General features: G+C 43.5%; 1 protein-coding gene across 1 annotated transcript in view; it reads left to right on the top strand.

The window, feature by feature from the left end:
- The first annotated feature begins 3,074 nt into the window (after positions 1-3,074).
- The window catches only part of LOC112971890 (myosin heavy chain, skeletal muscle, adult-like), an 18,006-nt gene continuing 5,532 nt past the window's right edge, over positions 3,075-15,548 (top strand). Inside the window, exons 1-22 of the mRNA XM_026077764.1 lie at positions 3,075-3,281; positions 3,368-3,511; positions 3,605-3,761; positions 7,151-7,178; positions 7,277-7,397; positions 7,487-7,579; positions 7,710-7,773; positions 7,865-7,963; positions 8,070-8,173; positions 8,253-8,391; positions 8,902-9,020; positions 9,124-9,273; positions 10,091-10,261; positions 10,911-11,217; positions 11,322-11,395; positions 11,586-11,673; positions 11,768-11,885; positions 12,215-12,338; positions 12,962-13,098; positions 13,203-13,458; positions 14,915-15,157; positions 15,376-15,547. Of these exons, the coding sequence (XP_025933549.1) occupies positions 3,075-3,281; positions 3,368-3,511; positions 3,605-3,761; positions 7,151-7,178; positions 7,277-7,397; positions 7,487-7,579; positions 7,710-7,773; positions 7,865-7,963; positions 8,070-8,173; positions 8,253-8,391; positions 8,902-9,020; positions 9,124-9,273; positions 10,091-10,261; positions 10,911-11,217; positions 11,322-11,395; positions 11,586-11,673; positions 11,768-11,885; positions 12,215-12,338; positions 12,962-13,098; positions 13,203-13,458; positions 14,915-15,157; positions 15,376-15,547 (3,115 nt within the window). The remainder of the gene's footprint in view (positions 3,282-3,367; positions 3,512-3,604; positions 3,762-7,150; positions 7,179-7,276; positions 7,398-7,486; positions 7,580-7,709; positions 7,774-7,864; positions 7,964-8,069; positions 8,174-8,252; positions 8,392-8,901; positions 9,021-9,123; positions 9,274-10,090; positions 10,262-10,910; positions 11,218-11,321; positions 11,396-11,585; positions 11,674-11,767; positions 11,886-12,214; positions 12,339-12,961; positions 13,099-13,202; positions 13,459-14,914; positions 15,158-15,375; position 15,548) is intronic.

Raw genomic sequence — 15,548 nt, 5'->3', positions numbered from 1 at the left:
CCTTCTTGGCAGCACCATGTGTGGACAGAGGAACTGGGAAAAAGAATTTCCTGTGGCGTAACTCACTGAGACCTAGGGAGCCGAACCAGTGTGGAGTCCGGATCAACTACCTCAGTCTGCAGACTGCTAGACTCTAGGAAGTCGTTAGGTTCTKCATGCCTGCAAAAATTAATCACTCAATGAAAGGAAAATCAGTCCTGTGAGAGAAAATGAATTCAAACCAATGCTGGGAAGCCCAGAAGCCTGCTGGGAATGCCCATGTGAGTGACCAGGTGACCAGTCACTTCACTTTCCTTTGCAGGAAGTTTCTGCCCTATGGAAGAAGGACACTTGAGGATAGGCTGTCTTCAGTCTTTCAATACTATTATCGTTACTTTCCAAGCAGACAAGTTACTGTTATGTGACTATAAAGCCCTGGGGTCTTGTTCCTCTTCAGCATGAGTGAGTTGAAGGCACAGCTGCAATCCTCCTCTGCTCCTCCCAGGAATCGTTATGTATTCTACACCAAAAAAAATAATTGGATGAACAGGAAATAATACTGGGAAGCTGGCACTGGAGTCCAGGTYTCCCCTTCCAAGTACCCTAGCCACTTGCCCATTCAGACTTGCTCTTCTTGCATGTTCTTCTCCATCCTGTGCTCTGAGCTGCCGAGGCCCTCCTGTTCCCTTTCCCTTCTTGGCCAGCACCTGGAACCACTAGGCTACGAGACTGTCTGCAGTTTTCTGCGTTCTCCATTGCAGACCTCCTATTTTTCTCCTCACCTACAGGTGATCTTCTCTTGGAATTGCCTTCATTTGCATGTGCATGGGAGTCAGAGACTGCCCAGAGAGCCAGGACTTCGGATGCACCCCTGTGCTTACCATTTCCTAGTGGCTGGCTCTGGGCTCTTCCCTGGGCAGGGTCACGGGTGTTTCCATGAGCCTCCCCATGCCTTCTGCAGAGAACCCAGGAGGGGGCTCTGGGTTTGGACTCCAGGCTGGGGCCCACATGCCCCAAATGTGGGTGCTGCAGTGCCAGAGCGCCCCTTGGAACAGGCTCTTCATGCACAGGGCATCGCCTGATGCTGGATATTACCTTGGATCCCACACAGCGTTTTCTGACCTCGTCCCTGTGTTATTCACTGAGCTTTTAAGAACCAAAACACCAGCGACCAGGAGAAGAACGTGTTCTGATCTGAGAGGATTTAAAACAGCTCAGGTGACAGTGCCCTTTTCCTAAAACTAGATCAGTTACTCTCCAGGACTGCTAGCACATTCCCCCTTTCTCAGAGTATCAGCATTGTACTGCCTACCACCTCTAGTGCTCTGGTATAAGCAGCCTTATGTTTTTAGGACTTTTTGCTGGGACTGTGAGAAGGCGTAGGTGTGCAAGATACTTGGGATGGGATGGGGCTATTGGACTGAGTCTGTATCGGAGGGCAGGGTATCTGGGACTGTATGCTGTGTGTGTGATCRTGTGTACAGTCATGGCTGGGTGGAGGGGGTGTTGTGGGGAGCTGTAGGCAGGCAAGGGCTACAGGAGCCTCTCCTGTTCCCTGGCTTGACTGAGGACATCATTGGTTGATGTATGATGTTGACAGTGGGCACATGCCTACGTGAGACACAGACTCAAGCTGTTCACGCTGTGTTAACACTGCTTGTTTATTTCCGAGGCAATGGARAGTATTGCTGTCCATTGTGGAGTGCTGTGTATGGTGGAGTGTGTATTTCCGTGCATTGTGGAGAACCACATATTTGGGGTTGAAGTTATTTCCTGGCCTAGGTTACTTTTCCATGTTTGGCTCTGTTGTCCTGTAGAATGTCTGTACTAAATGCGGAGAAACAGAAATGACTTCGACTATTAATAACTTCCCTATTGCTAAAAGTACTAGGCATTAATCRTTACATATTTCTTCTAGCTCAGCTCTGTAACAAAAGCCTTGCATCTTTTAAAACCAGAAATGTTTCCAAATAAGGCAGTGTCATTTGCTTTTTTCAGGTATGGGCACCGTGAGTAATTTGCTTGAAACTAGGTGGGACTTTAATATCAGTTATGACAGATTGCGGCAACTGTAAACAAACATTCCTCTAGTACGCACCTGTTGAATTTGTCAATTTTTGCAAAGTATTAAGTGTGGATATGCTCACACACAGGTTTATTTCTTTTGATAGCCAAGGAGATATAAAAAAAAGATAGATGCTATCTGCGCTGTGCAGCTGGAAGAGTTGCAGCAGAGATATGCCAAAATATCTGACCTGGGTCAAGAAACAAATCACTGGAAAAGGCAGCAATAAAATACATATGTCCTACATCCAAGTTCTCTAAGTGCCTTGACTAACAGAGATTCTCTCCTTAAGTCTCTTGTCAAATTATTTATAGTAGATATTTTCACATCATTGGTAAGATATAAAACATTTCTAAATATATCTGGTCAAATCAAATGACAATTATGCCGTTAGTTCAGTTTGCCAGACAAAACTTTGCCAAAGAAGGTTTGCCAGAAAATGTTTTGACCGAAGAAAGAGGAGGAATCCAGAGCATCTGCATGCCAGACTCTATAAAAGTCTCTTTGAAGCGGTCTGCCCTGTCTCCAGAAAAAGTTTCGAGGTAAGTGTGTTGTGTCTGGAGATTTGTTAAAATCAGGCCTCCTCCTTTATTGCATATTATTCAGTGTATTCTTACACAGAAACTGGTTTCCAAATCAGTCTTTCTATCTGCTTTCAATGTACCTGTATATTTTTAATATACAACTTTTTTTGAATTTTACATTGCAATAAGAAGGTGCCATTTTTGTTTTTTTGAAATTCCAGCCACTATACAATCTGTCCARTGCCACAAGACACAATTAAAAGCAATTTTCTTAAAAGATTCCTCCCTACTATTCAGGGCTGAAACTAGTATTTTTCTCTTTTGGCTTCCAATCATTAGATAGTAGGAAATTTATTTTTGCTAGACATTAGACATTTTAGTATGTGCTTCATCTTAAAATTTGTAAGAGGTATTCCTGCTAGCATAGAATATTTTTGACCCACTGATGAAACATTTCTGTTCTYCCACAGGGTCCTCTGCTGACGTGCTTTCAGTAAAGTGCAGATATGGCCTCTGCAGACTCTGAGATGGCTGTCTTTGGGGAGGCAGCTCCCTACCTCCGAAAGTCTGAAAAGGAGAGAATCGAGGCCCAGAACAAGCCTTTTGATGCCAAATCATCAGTCTTTGTGGTACATGCTAAGGAATCCTTTGTGAAAGGGACAATCCAGAGCAGGGAAGGAGGGAAGGTCACTGTCAAGACTGAAGCAGGAGAAGTGAGTAAAATGCAAGGCTTCAGAGCAGCATTTAACTCCCACTTTGAGCTCTTACTTGACACATATCAATCTCTCTTCCTTGTCAGACTCTGACCGTGAAGGAAGATCAAGTCTTCTCTATGAACCCTCCCAAGTATGACAAAATCGAGGACATGGCCATGATGACCCACCTCCATGAACCCGCTGTGCTGTATAACCTCAAAGAGCGTTATGCAGCCTGGATGATCTAYGTAAGTACCAGCAGCAGTCCTCCTGCGACTAGCTAGGAAGAACTGCTACGCTAAGCCAAGYGRAAGCCAACYTGCTGTCTCCCTTCTTTACAGACCTACTCGGGTCTCTTCTGTGTCACTGTCAACCCCTACAAGTGGCTGCCGGTGTACAACCCGGAGGTGGTGTTGGCCTACCGAGGCAAAAAGCGCCAGGAGGCCCCTCCCCACATCTTCTCCATTTCTGACAAYGCCTATCAGTTTATGTTAACTGGTGAGTTGCTTGGTTTTCTTCACRATTATTTGGCCACAAATACTCTCAGAGGAGAACAAATGTCTTTTCTCTGGAAAATGGTGCAATTTTTTGAAGATGTGAGGGTGGATATCCTCTCATCAGTGCAAACATTTTCTTTACTGATACCATGTTTATAACAACCAAGGTTATAACTTACTGCCCAAGATATTTGAGAGGCTATAGTTTAATGCTGAAGACATTGTCAGGTTTTCCTTCAAAGGAATTGGAATATACTTTTAGACTTCTGGTTTGCTTTTAGTTGGTAGGATTGTACTATTAATGATTTGCTTTGCAGTATTGAAAATCACTTGGGTGGAGTTCTGTAAATAGTATTTGGTGTTAATGGAATGGGGATCCAATACTAAAGCCAATGCTTCCTTCAGTGGTCCTATGAAACCACACGGAACAGGCTCAGTTAGACTTTACTGTGAAACCTGAACCTCAGAAAATTGGCACTTACTCTCCCCATCTCAGAAGCCCTTTGTTCTTCTCCATTTGGTGGTACAAAAGGAAGCAATAAGAAAGGATGATGAAAAGGTTATCTCTAATTTTTCTAGGGTTGTCTAAATATCCAAACTTTCAAGAAAAGGCAGATTACTCAGAAAAATACTAATAAAAGAGAAGTATATTTTTATTTGTTAATATAATTCTTTTTTTGACAAAYTATTGCAGTTTATCCTTTAAAGTTCAGAGTAGCAAGAGGGTTAATTGGAATGAAATACTGTCAAAATGAAACAATAATAAACTGATCTTTTATTAGTGCGTCTTATAATGAAAGTATTTGTCAACTTACATCTATTCTTGCTGGGACATTCAAGAAATGTGCAGGAGCTAGGTGAACACAACCTTAGAGTTTCCCACTGGGAATTAGTTACCTAATGGCTTAGTGTTTTTGGACAGCTTGCAAGGTATTGGAAAACACAATCCTAGAGGCACAGAATAAATGAACACCATCTGTCAAAAAGGACTTTGAAAGAAATTCAGTCCAGCTACACAGCCTATTAAAGGAGGCTGTTAAACACACATAGGCTTTCTTTTTCTTCTTCAAAAAGAAAACTCCATTCTATTATGTTCAAATGACTAAAATAGAAAAGATCATAAATTCTGGCAAGGTAAATGTGAAAATGCAGGAAGGCATGCAAAATGAAAAGTTTGAGAACCAAACTGCAGAAGGCATAAAAAGTAATAATTATTTTTCAACTACATAAGAAGCAGAAAGACTTCAAACAAGTCTGTGGAGTCAGAATGCCATCCTGATTTAAAAAGACAGCTTGGAAAATATAAGGCCATATCAGAACAACTAAATAAGCTTTTATGCCTGTTTACCCTGAAGGAGCGTGAGAAGTATTCATGTCTGGAACTCTTCCTTATAGAAGGATTTATCAGAGGAACTGCTTCTCATTGAAGTGTTCTTAAAAGAAATTACAGAACAAACTGACAAAATAAACATTAACAAATTGCTAGGACAGAATTCACCCAAGCATTCCAATGGAACGCTAAAGATGAACTTGTTGAACTTCCCTGAAAACTGTCTGGAAGATGGCTAGTGTTACACAAATTTTTAAAAAGGGTTGAGAGCGGAGATCCAAGGAAAAGCATAGCAATAAGATTGATGTTTGTGACAGCCAAACTGGTAGGAACTTCTAAACAAGCTGATTACTGGACATGTGAGTATATGTTACTTACTGAGAAAAAACTGATGCAGTTCTTTTAAAGGGAGGTCATGCCTCACAAATCTACTGAATTTTTTTGAGCARGGAAGAGCCAGTCAAGGTAACCTATTTGAATTCAACAAAGATTCTCTGTACAGTCTATAAAGCCACTATTCTTAGAAAAAAAAATTATGCTTATGCTCACAAGCAGCTATAGAATTGGGAAAGTGCAAAAAGAACTGGTTAAGAGAAAGGAACACATGGCAAGAATAATTTTTCAGTTTTCACAGCACAAAGTGTTCATCAGTGGAGTCCTACCGGGATCTGGTCTGGGACTTCTGCTGTTCAACATTTTTTTTAAATGATCTGGAAATGGGCAAAATTCCAAAGTGCCGTGCATTCTGATGCCACTAAGTCCTTCAGGGCAGTGCAGGTGAAGTCTAACAGTGAAGAATTTCAGAAGGACTTTATGAGACTAAATGGTTAGGTTATCATTCAGCGATGTGGTAGACAAAGTTCAGTCTAGAAGAATGTAAAACAGTGGACAATGAAAAAAACCACAATACTAATGATGTATAAATGATGGGTTCATTGCTGAAAATTACTACCCCCATTATAGATATCCTTCTATAATATAACTTTGAAAATTTTGGCTAAGTGGTCAGTAATACACAACATAACAAACAGAAAGTTGAGGATTACTGAGAAAGGAATAGAGAAAGGAATAGAGACCAAAACAGAAAATATCATTACGTCATGGTGGGTACCCAAGGAATGTCTGCACCTTGTGTACTGTATGAATTTTTTCTCTTCCTTTTTCAAAGAAGAATACAGTAGAGATCGAACAGATCAAGAAAGGGATGAAAAGGTTTATCAAAGGCATGGCACAGCATGGCATGGCATGACATCCACATAGGTAAATATAGACAAATGACTGATGAATATAAGGGGTTCAGGGAAAAGCAAGCTCACCACAAATCAAAAATTATTTCTTCACATAGTAATTAGTTCCAAAACAGAAGACACTGGATGCTAAAAGCTGAAGCAACACAAAAAGAACTGCATGTGGRTTACACAAGTGACTAGAAAAAAATCTGGAAAGCAAATTCAGCCCAAAGTATTACACACAAAAACATCAACTGTAGCTCTGGAAGAACCAAAATTTCAATATTCTAGCATAGAGAAGTATACTTTAGGGAAGGGTTGCTACATGCTTGTGATTTCATAATGTTCTCTAGACAACAATTAATTAGCCACAGACAGAATAATCACCTAGTAGGCACCTTTGGTCTTACAGGTAGTTGTTCCTAGGTTACTCAGATTGTGAGAAGCACTTGCTCCAGTTCATTTTAGTTTACAGCTAGTACAGTATTTGCTTTACAGATAGTTCAATATTAACTGGTAATTCTACTACAACACTCTTTAGTCTGGACTCCTTTTCATATACACAAATAAGCAGTCCTGGCATGAAGAGAATATCCTAGAAAAGAAGATAGTATACTACATGTGACATACATGTCAATATTGATAAAAATAAAATTCCATTTATTACTGCTGAGAAGTAATAGGGCAAAGGATTCTAAAGAGCTTAGGGGTGAATACCCAAGGGTTTTTAAAAGGAATAGGCTGCCTAGAGCTTGTGCAGCTTCTACAGGCCTCAACTAATATCTTTATATAAAGTGTTCATGTGCCTCTTTGTTTCTGTCTCTTTCACAGATCGCGAGAATCAGTCAATCCTGATCACGTACGTACATTGCCTGCTCRGGTTCCTGCTGGGCTGCTCTGTGCCAGGGGACCTGCTGCCTGACCATGCGTTCTCTGCTTCTCTCTCTGCCTTCMYAGCGGAGAATCSGGTGCAGGGAAGACTGTGAACACAAAGCGTGTCATCCAGTACTTTGCAACAATTGCAGCTAGCGGGGATAAGAAGAAGGAGGAGCAGCCACAGCAGGGAGGCAAAATGCAGGTGAGGTAGGGGGGGACGGACTGAGCTCTTGGCCCGCAATTGCCGCATGGATTAAACACTGTAACTTAACAATACTTGTCATGTTGTAGGGAACGCTTGAGGATCAAATCATCAGCGCCAACCCCCTGCTGGAGGCCTTTGGAAATGCCAAGACCGTGAGGAATGACAACTCCTCACGCTTTGTAAGTTGTTGCTTTGGCCAAAATCTCTCCCTCTCCTTCCAAGAGCAATGATGGGCCTCGTGCYGYTCRCACTGAAGGAGACGGCAATGGAATGCAGCTAGGCTGAAATGCTTCTTTTTTCCCTTGACAGGGCAAATTCATCAGAATCCACTTTGGGGCCACAGGGAAACTGGCTTCTGCYGACATTGAAACATGTAAGAGACCTTCCTCCTCTCAGCACCTTCCTTCCTGCCTTCCTGCTCTGTGCAYTGTCTTGGGTGTAACTCTTTCCCTCTTCCTTGCCAGATCTGCTGGAGAAGTCCAGAGTCACTTTCCAGCTCAAGGCGGAAAGAAGCTACCACATATTTTATCAGATCATGTCCAACAAGAAGCCAGAGCTAATTGGTAGGAAGGCTCATTAACTTTTTTGGAGGAAKATCACTGAGCAACAGCTCACTCTACTACCTAGCTGACAAAACTAAGCCTCTTTCCCACCTATTCTTGTGTTCAGACATGCTCCTCATTACCACCAACCCATATGACTATCATTATGTGAGTCAAGGTGAGATCASTGTTCCCAGCATTGATGACCAGGAGGAGCTGATGGCTACAGATGTAAGTARCACACCAAAAAAGTTCCTACTATACCCGTCTTTATGTTTTTACTATACTGACTTTAGTGTTTCTGTTGCAGAGTGCCATTGACATCCTGGGCTTCACTGCTGATGAAAAGACGGCCATTTACAAGCTGACGGGGGCTGTCATGCACTATGGGAACTTGAAGTTCAAGCAGAAACAACGAGAGGAGCAGGCGGAGCCGGATGGCACAGAAGGTACCAGYGCACTCACTTGTTCAAAAAACTCTGCTGTTTGCAAAGCTGATATCTTAGCYTCCAAAGGCAGACCTTAAGGGGTCTGAGTCACAAAGTAAAACTCTGAGGAAAAGCACCTCTGTGCAGTGTCTAGCTGTGGAGACACTTTTCTTGTCACAGGAACTAAAATTCTTTTATCCAGTCACTTTATACCTCACAAAAACACATAGCCTGAAGGGAGAAACCTCAACACAGGATACCTCTCTTCCAGTAAAACCCTCACCTATTAAATCAGAGTCATGCGTACTCATACTTCTGGTGAAATAAACTCTGCATTCGTTGCAGCAAGCTCAGCATTATCCTTCAGAATTTTCATTCCCTCCCAGACCTCCTGCCTGAGACCAGACGAACACATTTGCCTTTCAAGAAAATGGACAGTAGAGCTGATTCTGAGAAACTCCACAGTGACCAATTCTAGTCCTTGTCCAATGATCTGTTCTTCTCTCTCTCTCTTTCTCTCTCCTTGCTTAGTGGCTGACAAGGCTGCCTACTTGATGGGTCTGAACTCAGCTGACCTACTCAAAGCCCTGTGTTATCCTCGAGTCAAGGTCGGGAATGAATTTGTGACCAAGGGTCAAACTGTGGAACAGGTGAAAAAACAATAAAATACATAAAATACATGGCTTGAATGAAGACTTGCACATTCTTCTTTTGTCCTAAAAGGTAACTCCCGTCCTTTCTTCCTTGCTTTAGGTGAACAATGCTGTAGGTGCCCTGGCAAAAGCAGTCTATGAGAAGATGTTCTTGTGGATGGTCATTCGCATCAACCAACAGCTGGATACCAAGCAACCCAGACAGTACTTCATTGGTGTCCTGGACATTGCTGGCTTTGAGATCTTTGATGTAAGGAAGAAGGATTTGGCATCACTTTTGTGGGAGGGGCAACGAAGGGTCATGAGGATTCAGAAATGTGTTTTTTATGAGGATTCAGAAGCATATCCTCATCATTTGCAGTTTTGTGGAACCCCCTGTCTCTTCTCCTCAGACGCAGCATGGCCCTCAGAGGGCTTCACTTACTTACAAACACGTTGATCAGAACGTTTTCAATAGATAGAAGAAAGCACTGCCTTCTGACAAAAGATTTTAGAGGCCCTTAAGCATGCAAAGGTCTTGGGCTTCGCAAACAAAGAGACAGACCTAGGACTAAGGCCCACACAGAGCTGGGCCAAGGTGTGGGCATTCTTGGAAAAGCCAAGAAAAGGGCTGTGCTGTGGGAAAAAGCACAGCATATTTCCCATGTTGTGAATGCAGTGATGCTAGGACTTTTATGTCAGAGCAAAGGAAGCCCCAGATTGTTCATCTGAGGGCTGAGAAATTTTTGGGCCGTATGGCGAGGAAGTTTTCATTGTCCGGAGGGTAGGAGAGCTGCAACTTCTCGATGTCACTGCAGCTAAGGTTATTGAACTGTTTAGCTTATGAGTAGCACAGCAAAGAAGAAATTCTACTTTTAGATTGATTTCAAAAAAGTAACACTAATTAAAATCCCTTGAGGACGCTAAATTTTACAACAGAAATCCTGCTAAGGAAACACACAACATTCAAATACAGTAAGGTGTGGAGTTTCAGTTGGGGAACTCCAAACAGAATTAGGACATTACTGATAAAACTGTGGTCATTGCYGCACCTTGAGAACCTGTGCACCTCTGTTTGCATTGGACAGTTCAACAGCTTTGAGCAGCTGTGCATCAACTTCACCAATGAGAAGCTGCAACAGTTCTTCAACCACCACATGTTCGTGCTGGAGCAGGAGGAGTACAAGAAGGAAGGAATTGAATGGGAGTTCATAGACTTTGGGATGGACCTGGCTGCCTGCATTGAACTCATTGAGAAGGTACCTATTCCATCCAAGTGTATGATGCACTGAGAGTTTTGTGATGTTTGGTCCAGATTCAGCTGACAAAGTAATCCTTCATGCTCACACCCAAACATTCAGTATCAGCTAAACAAAGTATCTTGTCTTGAAGTTTATTTTATCTTGAGGTAGGGAAATTAAGAAGGCCAAACCCAAATCTGCATCGCCACTCCTCTGTTACCCTGCTCTCGAGCATGGAAAAGGTAGCGGAACTCCCAGTAACAGAATTCTTTAAAATAAACTCCAGTCAGTTTCCTTTCCCTTTCCCTCCAAAGACTCACATCAAAACTCCACATAAATTTGCAAAAATGAATACCTTCTAGACCAATTTCCCAAAACAGTGTGTCTCTTGTTCTTCCACTTGTTTTTCTGACCACCACTTCTGACTCTACTGCCAGTTCTAACTAGAACTGGACCAATGTTCTTACCAGTTCTGTGGAGAAAGGCTGCTGGAAGCGAAGGGAAGGGTAGGCACAAGTAAGTCTGCTGACTGAGAACAAGCCCTGACAAACTTAGGCCCTTATCCATTCTGAGATGCTACCAACAGTGCACAGGTACCTCTGATGCTCATGGCATAGGCCTCACACCATTGTAATCTTTCTCTGTCACTTCTTATGATGTCTTCCAGCCCATGGGCATCTTCTCCATCCTRGAAGAGGAGTGCATGTTCCCCAAGGCAACTGACACCTCTTTCAAGAACAAGCTCTATGACCAGCATCTGGGCAAGTCCAATAACTTCCAGAAGCCCAAGCCTGCCAAAGGCAAGGCTGAGGCCCACTTCTCCCTGGTGCACTATGCTGGCACAGTGGACTACAACATCTCTGGCTGGCTTGAGAAGAACAAGGACCCGCTGAATGAAACTGTCATTGGGCTGTACCAGAAATCATCTGTGAAGACACTGGCCTTACTCTTTGCCTCCTACGGTGGAGAAGCAGGTAAGCTCTTTAAAAATCCACTTGTACCATCTGTTCATAATATACAAAGGGGAATCTCCATGGCAATGTTAAAAAATGTCTCTTCCATTTCTTCAATTTTGCAGAAGCTGGTGGTGGTGGTAAGAAGGGTGGTAAGAAGAAGGGTTCTTCTTTCCAAACTGTCTCAGCTCTTTTCCGGGTACGTTCAAAATTCATTATCTCAGAAATAAGAATGCCCAGTGAAATACCAGAAGTAGAATAATACCTATGAGATGGAAGCCCTATAATTCTGCGCTGTCAGCAGACTGAAAGACACAATCTTATATATGCAATATTAGGAATGGAAGTCCATACAAATTGTAATTTCACTTTACGTCATGATCTTACAGGAGAATTTAAACAAGCTGATGACAAATCTGCGGAGCACTCACCCCCATTTTGTGCGCTGCATCATCCCAAACGAAACAAAAACACCTGGTAAGGGGATAAAGCAGGAGGAAAAGTTGAGCCACAGGAGCTCTTCTCCAGAGAGCCCAGCAAGGGGGCAGTCATTAATGGTGTTGCTTGTTAGGTGCCATGGAACATGAGCTGGTGCTGCACCAGCTGCGGTGCAATGGCGTGCTGGAAGGGATCAGAATTTGCAGGAAAGGATTCCCCAGCAGAGTCCTCTATGCCGACTTCAAACAGAGGTAAAAGCGCTCCACCTTTGGCCCATTCCGCCCAAGCTGAGCAGCCTGAGCATCCGAACCTACTGGAAACATTATACTTTAAAGTGGTACTGAGCAGTAATATAAAAGAGTTTCACTATCAGTTCATGATGGTGTAATATTGCTGAGGATCAGGATTACCATGCCTTCTGATTTAACAGTATGAAAACTTTCTACAGCCTGCCCTGAAAGGATGAAGCGTTCCSAGGCAGCAGACTGTTTCGGTCAGAGAGTCTGAGAAGGTGGTGCGCTTCAGACATGGTGGTGGTCGGGGTGACGGGGATTTATTCATGTTCTGCTTTCTCCTACAGGTATAGGGTGCTAAATGCAAGCGCTATCCCAGAGGGACAGTTCATTGATAGCAAGAAGGCTTCAGAGAAGCTCCTTGGGTCCATTGATGTGGACCACACCCAGTACAGATTCGGTCACACCAAGGTAGAAAGAAACTCCTGGGTTCAAAGACTCTGWCAGAGAGCAGTGAGGGCTGACTTCTCCCTCTGGGACAGGGTTCCAAGACTGATGACACAGATGGCAGGACAGGGGTCTCACCAGGCAGGGCTCATCCCCCCGGGTACTCAAGCAAGGCAGACCCAGGGATGGTAGTCAGGTTCAACCAGAAGTCCATGCTGTCAGGCAAATCTGCGGCAATGAGGAAGGCCTGAAGGGAAGCCAGAAAATCAGTCTGTAGGTCAGGTGGGGATAACCAGGGTCAGGCATAGTTCAAGGATCACCAGGCAGGTCTGCAGTGATGAGGTCAAGCCAASAAGTTAGTCTGCAGGTCAGAGTCCAGATCAGTGGGGTCCGTGGCTGGGCGCCGGCACTGCTGTAGCTGAACTGGAGACCAGTATTTGTACAACATAGCTCAGGCAAAGACTGGAGGCTCAGGGCTCTGCTTAAATGGTCTCCTGGGCCTATGGGCAGAGGGTGCGGGTAGAGGCTGCAAGTGAGGCTGCTCAGGGCCATTAAGGCCTATTAGTGCACTCACAGCCCTCAACAGACTCTGTCCCTGTGTTTTGCACTACCTGAGGTTGATGTGCTACAATGTTCCCTTTCTCAAGGTGTTCTTCAAAGCTGGCCTAATAGGTCTTCTGGAGGAGATGAGAGATGAGAAGCTGGCAGAGATTATGACCATGACACAAGCCAGGTGCAGGGGCTTCCTCATGAGAGTGGAGTATCGGAGGATGGTGGAGAGGAGGTACACATTCCTCACCTTTAATTTGTTCTTGTGGTACTTGTCTAACTGAGTCTCAATTCATCCTTCCCCCAAGGTATGTAATAGGCATATGAATCGTATTTCAGGGATTCCATCTTCTGCATCCAGTACAATGTTCGTTCATTCATGAACGTCAAGCACTGGTCCTGGATGAAGCTGTTCTTCAAGATCAAGCCCTTGCTGAAGAGTGCAGAATCAGAGAAGGAGATGGCCAACATGAAGGAGGAGTTTGAGAAAACCAAGGAGGAGCTTGCAAAGTCTGAAGCAAAGAGGAAGGAGCTGGAGGAGAAAATGGTGGCCCTGCTGCAGGAGAAAAATGACTTGCAGCTCCAAGTGCAGGCTGTGAGTATCACCATTTATTTGTTCCTGGGAAAAGAAGTATATGCAGGCAGACTGCTTTTTTCCCAAGCGGAAACTCACAGGGGGCAGGTTAACTTGCAGGASAAAACAATCCATGTCACAGTCTAAGGTACTCTAAAATTGAGAAAATGGGGTACTGGCAGTGGCGTGGTGAGTCCTGTGGCAGCCAATGGAGATTGTTGGCAGCTCCCAATGAGACTCAGCACTCCTGCTCTCTGAGGAAAGAGCTCACCAACAGAAAATACACAGAACGCTCTGTCTGAACTTCTGCCCCCCCCGAACATGGGAAAATATGATGCAGGCCTGGAAGTGAAGTACCTCTATCTCTACCCACATTTCCTAATTATGACTACGCTGTCAGGCTTTGGTTACTTTCACAGTAAGGATATTTGCCATTCAGACTCTTTTAGGATAAGGCTGTTTCTTGACACCAAACAAAACATCAGAACCTGAGACCATGTAGTGATCAACTAAAAACAGCACTGAAAATATTAGAGACACAGCCTGGAAAGATAGCACATCGGTAGTTGATTGCAAGGGCCAGACCTCTGTGGCATGTCCCGTAATGCATGTAGAAGAGTGATATATTTCTTTCTGCATGAAAATATTCTTGAAAACAGCAGAGCTTTTACTTCCCACATACGAGGTTCAGAATCCATCAATTACAAAAAGAGAAGGTATTGAATACTGTGTTTGTGAAGGAAAAAAGACTCCAAGGCCTCTGTCCTGATAAAATCAGTAATTACTCTGAAGCCCCTATGAGTACATGAGCTATCTTCACAGCTACCACTACTATTAGATGTCTCTAGAAAAGCCAAGAAAAATTCAGACTCAATGTCGATTCCAGCTGAGAAGTTATATTATCATTCCCATAAAAACTGGGAAATTTTCTTCAGATTTTTGGGAGAAAGGTCAATTTYAGTACATTCTGTGATTTTATGGGAGAAATAAATTCTTCTTTCTCCAAGAAATTATTAAATACCATCAGACGCAGCATGACTTCAGAAATTAAAGCTAAGCTACATTGTTTACAAAGGGAAAAGATGCTAATGCTTCTTTAGGGATAAATAAACAATTTCAGTGACTATTCTTATGTGGTGCACAAGAATATCTAAGTATCTCAAAGAAAATTAAAGACCTCTTGAGCAGATTTTAAAAATTAAAAAAAAAAAAGAAGAAGAAGAAGAAGAAAGGGTAACCTGATTTTGTTCTTATTTTTGACAATAACATAGACAAAACAGGTCAGAGAAAAATAGTCCGGAATGTTCTTTTCAGTTGGGAGGAGATAGAAAGCTCCACAGAAAAAGAATGAGGCACACTGTTCAGTTGTTTGGACGGAAGGCCCATTTCAGCCTTCATTCTCACACATGCCTACTTAGTGACAGAGCTGAGAAACTTCCAAACCTTATCACGCCAGAAAATCTCTTTTTGCCTCCAGGAAGCAGATAGCTTGGCTGATGCTGAGGAAAGATGTGACCAACTCATCAAAACCAAAATCCAGCTGGAAGCCAAAATTAAGGAGGTGACTGAAAGGGCGGAGGACGAGGAGGAGATCAATGCTGAGCTGACAGCCAAGAAGAGGAAACTGGAGGACGAGTGTTCAGAGCTGAAGAAAGATATAGACGACCTTGAGTTAACRCTGGCCAAAGTCGAGAAGGAAAAACATGCCACCGAAAACAAGGTACAGACATGGGGATTAAAACTAAGGCTCGAGGAACAGATGTGTCTCCCACAGCCTGGTATCCCTAGCACACTGCTAGTTTTGCAACATGCCAGCAGGATAGGTGGGCAGCCCAAAGGGAAACCAAGCTCCTGACTGAGCATTCCAAAGGGAAAAGGTGACTGCATGAGCAGTCGTGTTTTCTGCCTGGTTTTTGGACGCTTGCTCATCATGTGCAGGTGAAAAACCTCACTGAGGAGATGGCGGCCCTGGACGAGAACATTGCCAAGCTGACAAAAGAGAAGAAAGCCCTCCAAGAGGCCCACCAGCAGACACTGGATGACCTGCAGGCAGAAGAGGACAAAGTCAATACGCTGACCAAAGCTAAAACCAAGCTGGAGCAGCAAGTGGA

This window comes from Apteryx rowi, unplaced genomic scaffold (genome assembly GCF_003343035.1).
Source record: "Apteryx rowi isolate R43461 unplaced genomic scaffold, aptRow1 scaffold_1122, whole genome shotgun sequence".
In the NCBI taxonomy this organism is placed as follows: domain Eukaryota; kingdom Metazoa; phylum Chordata; class Aves; order Apterygiformes; family Apterygidae; genus Apteryx; species Apteryx rowi.
The sequence above is the reverse complement of the archived record's forward strand: the minus strand, read 5'-3'. Positions and strand labels throughout refer to the sequence as shown.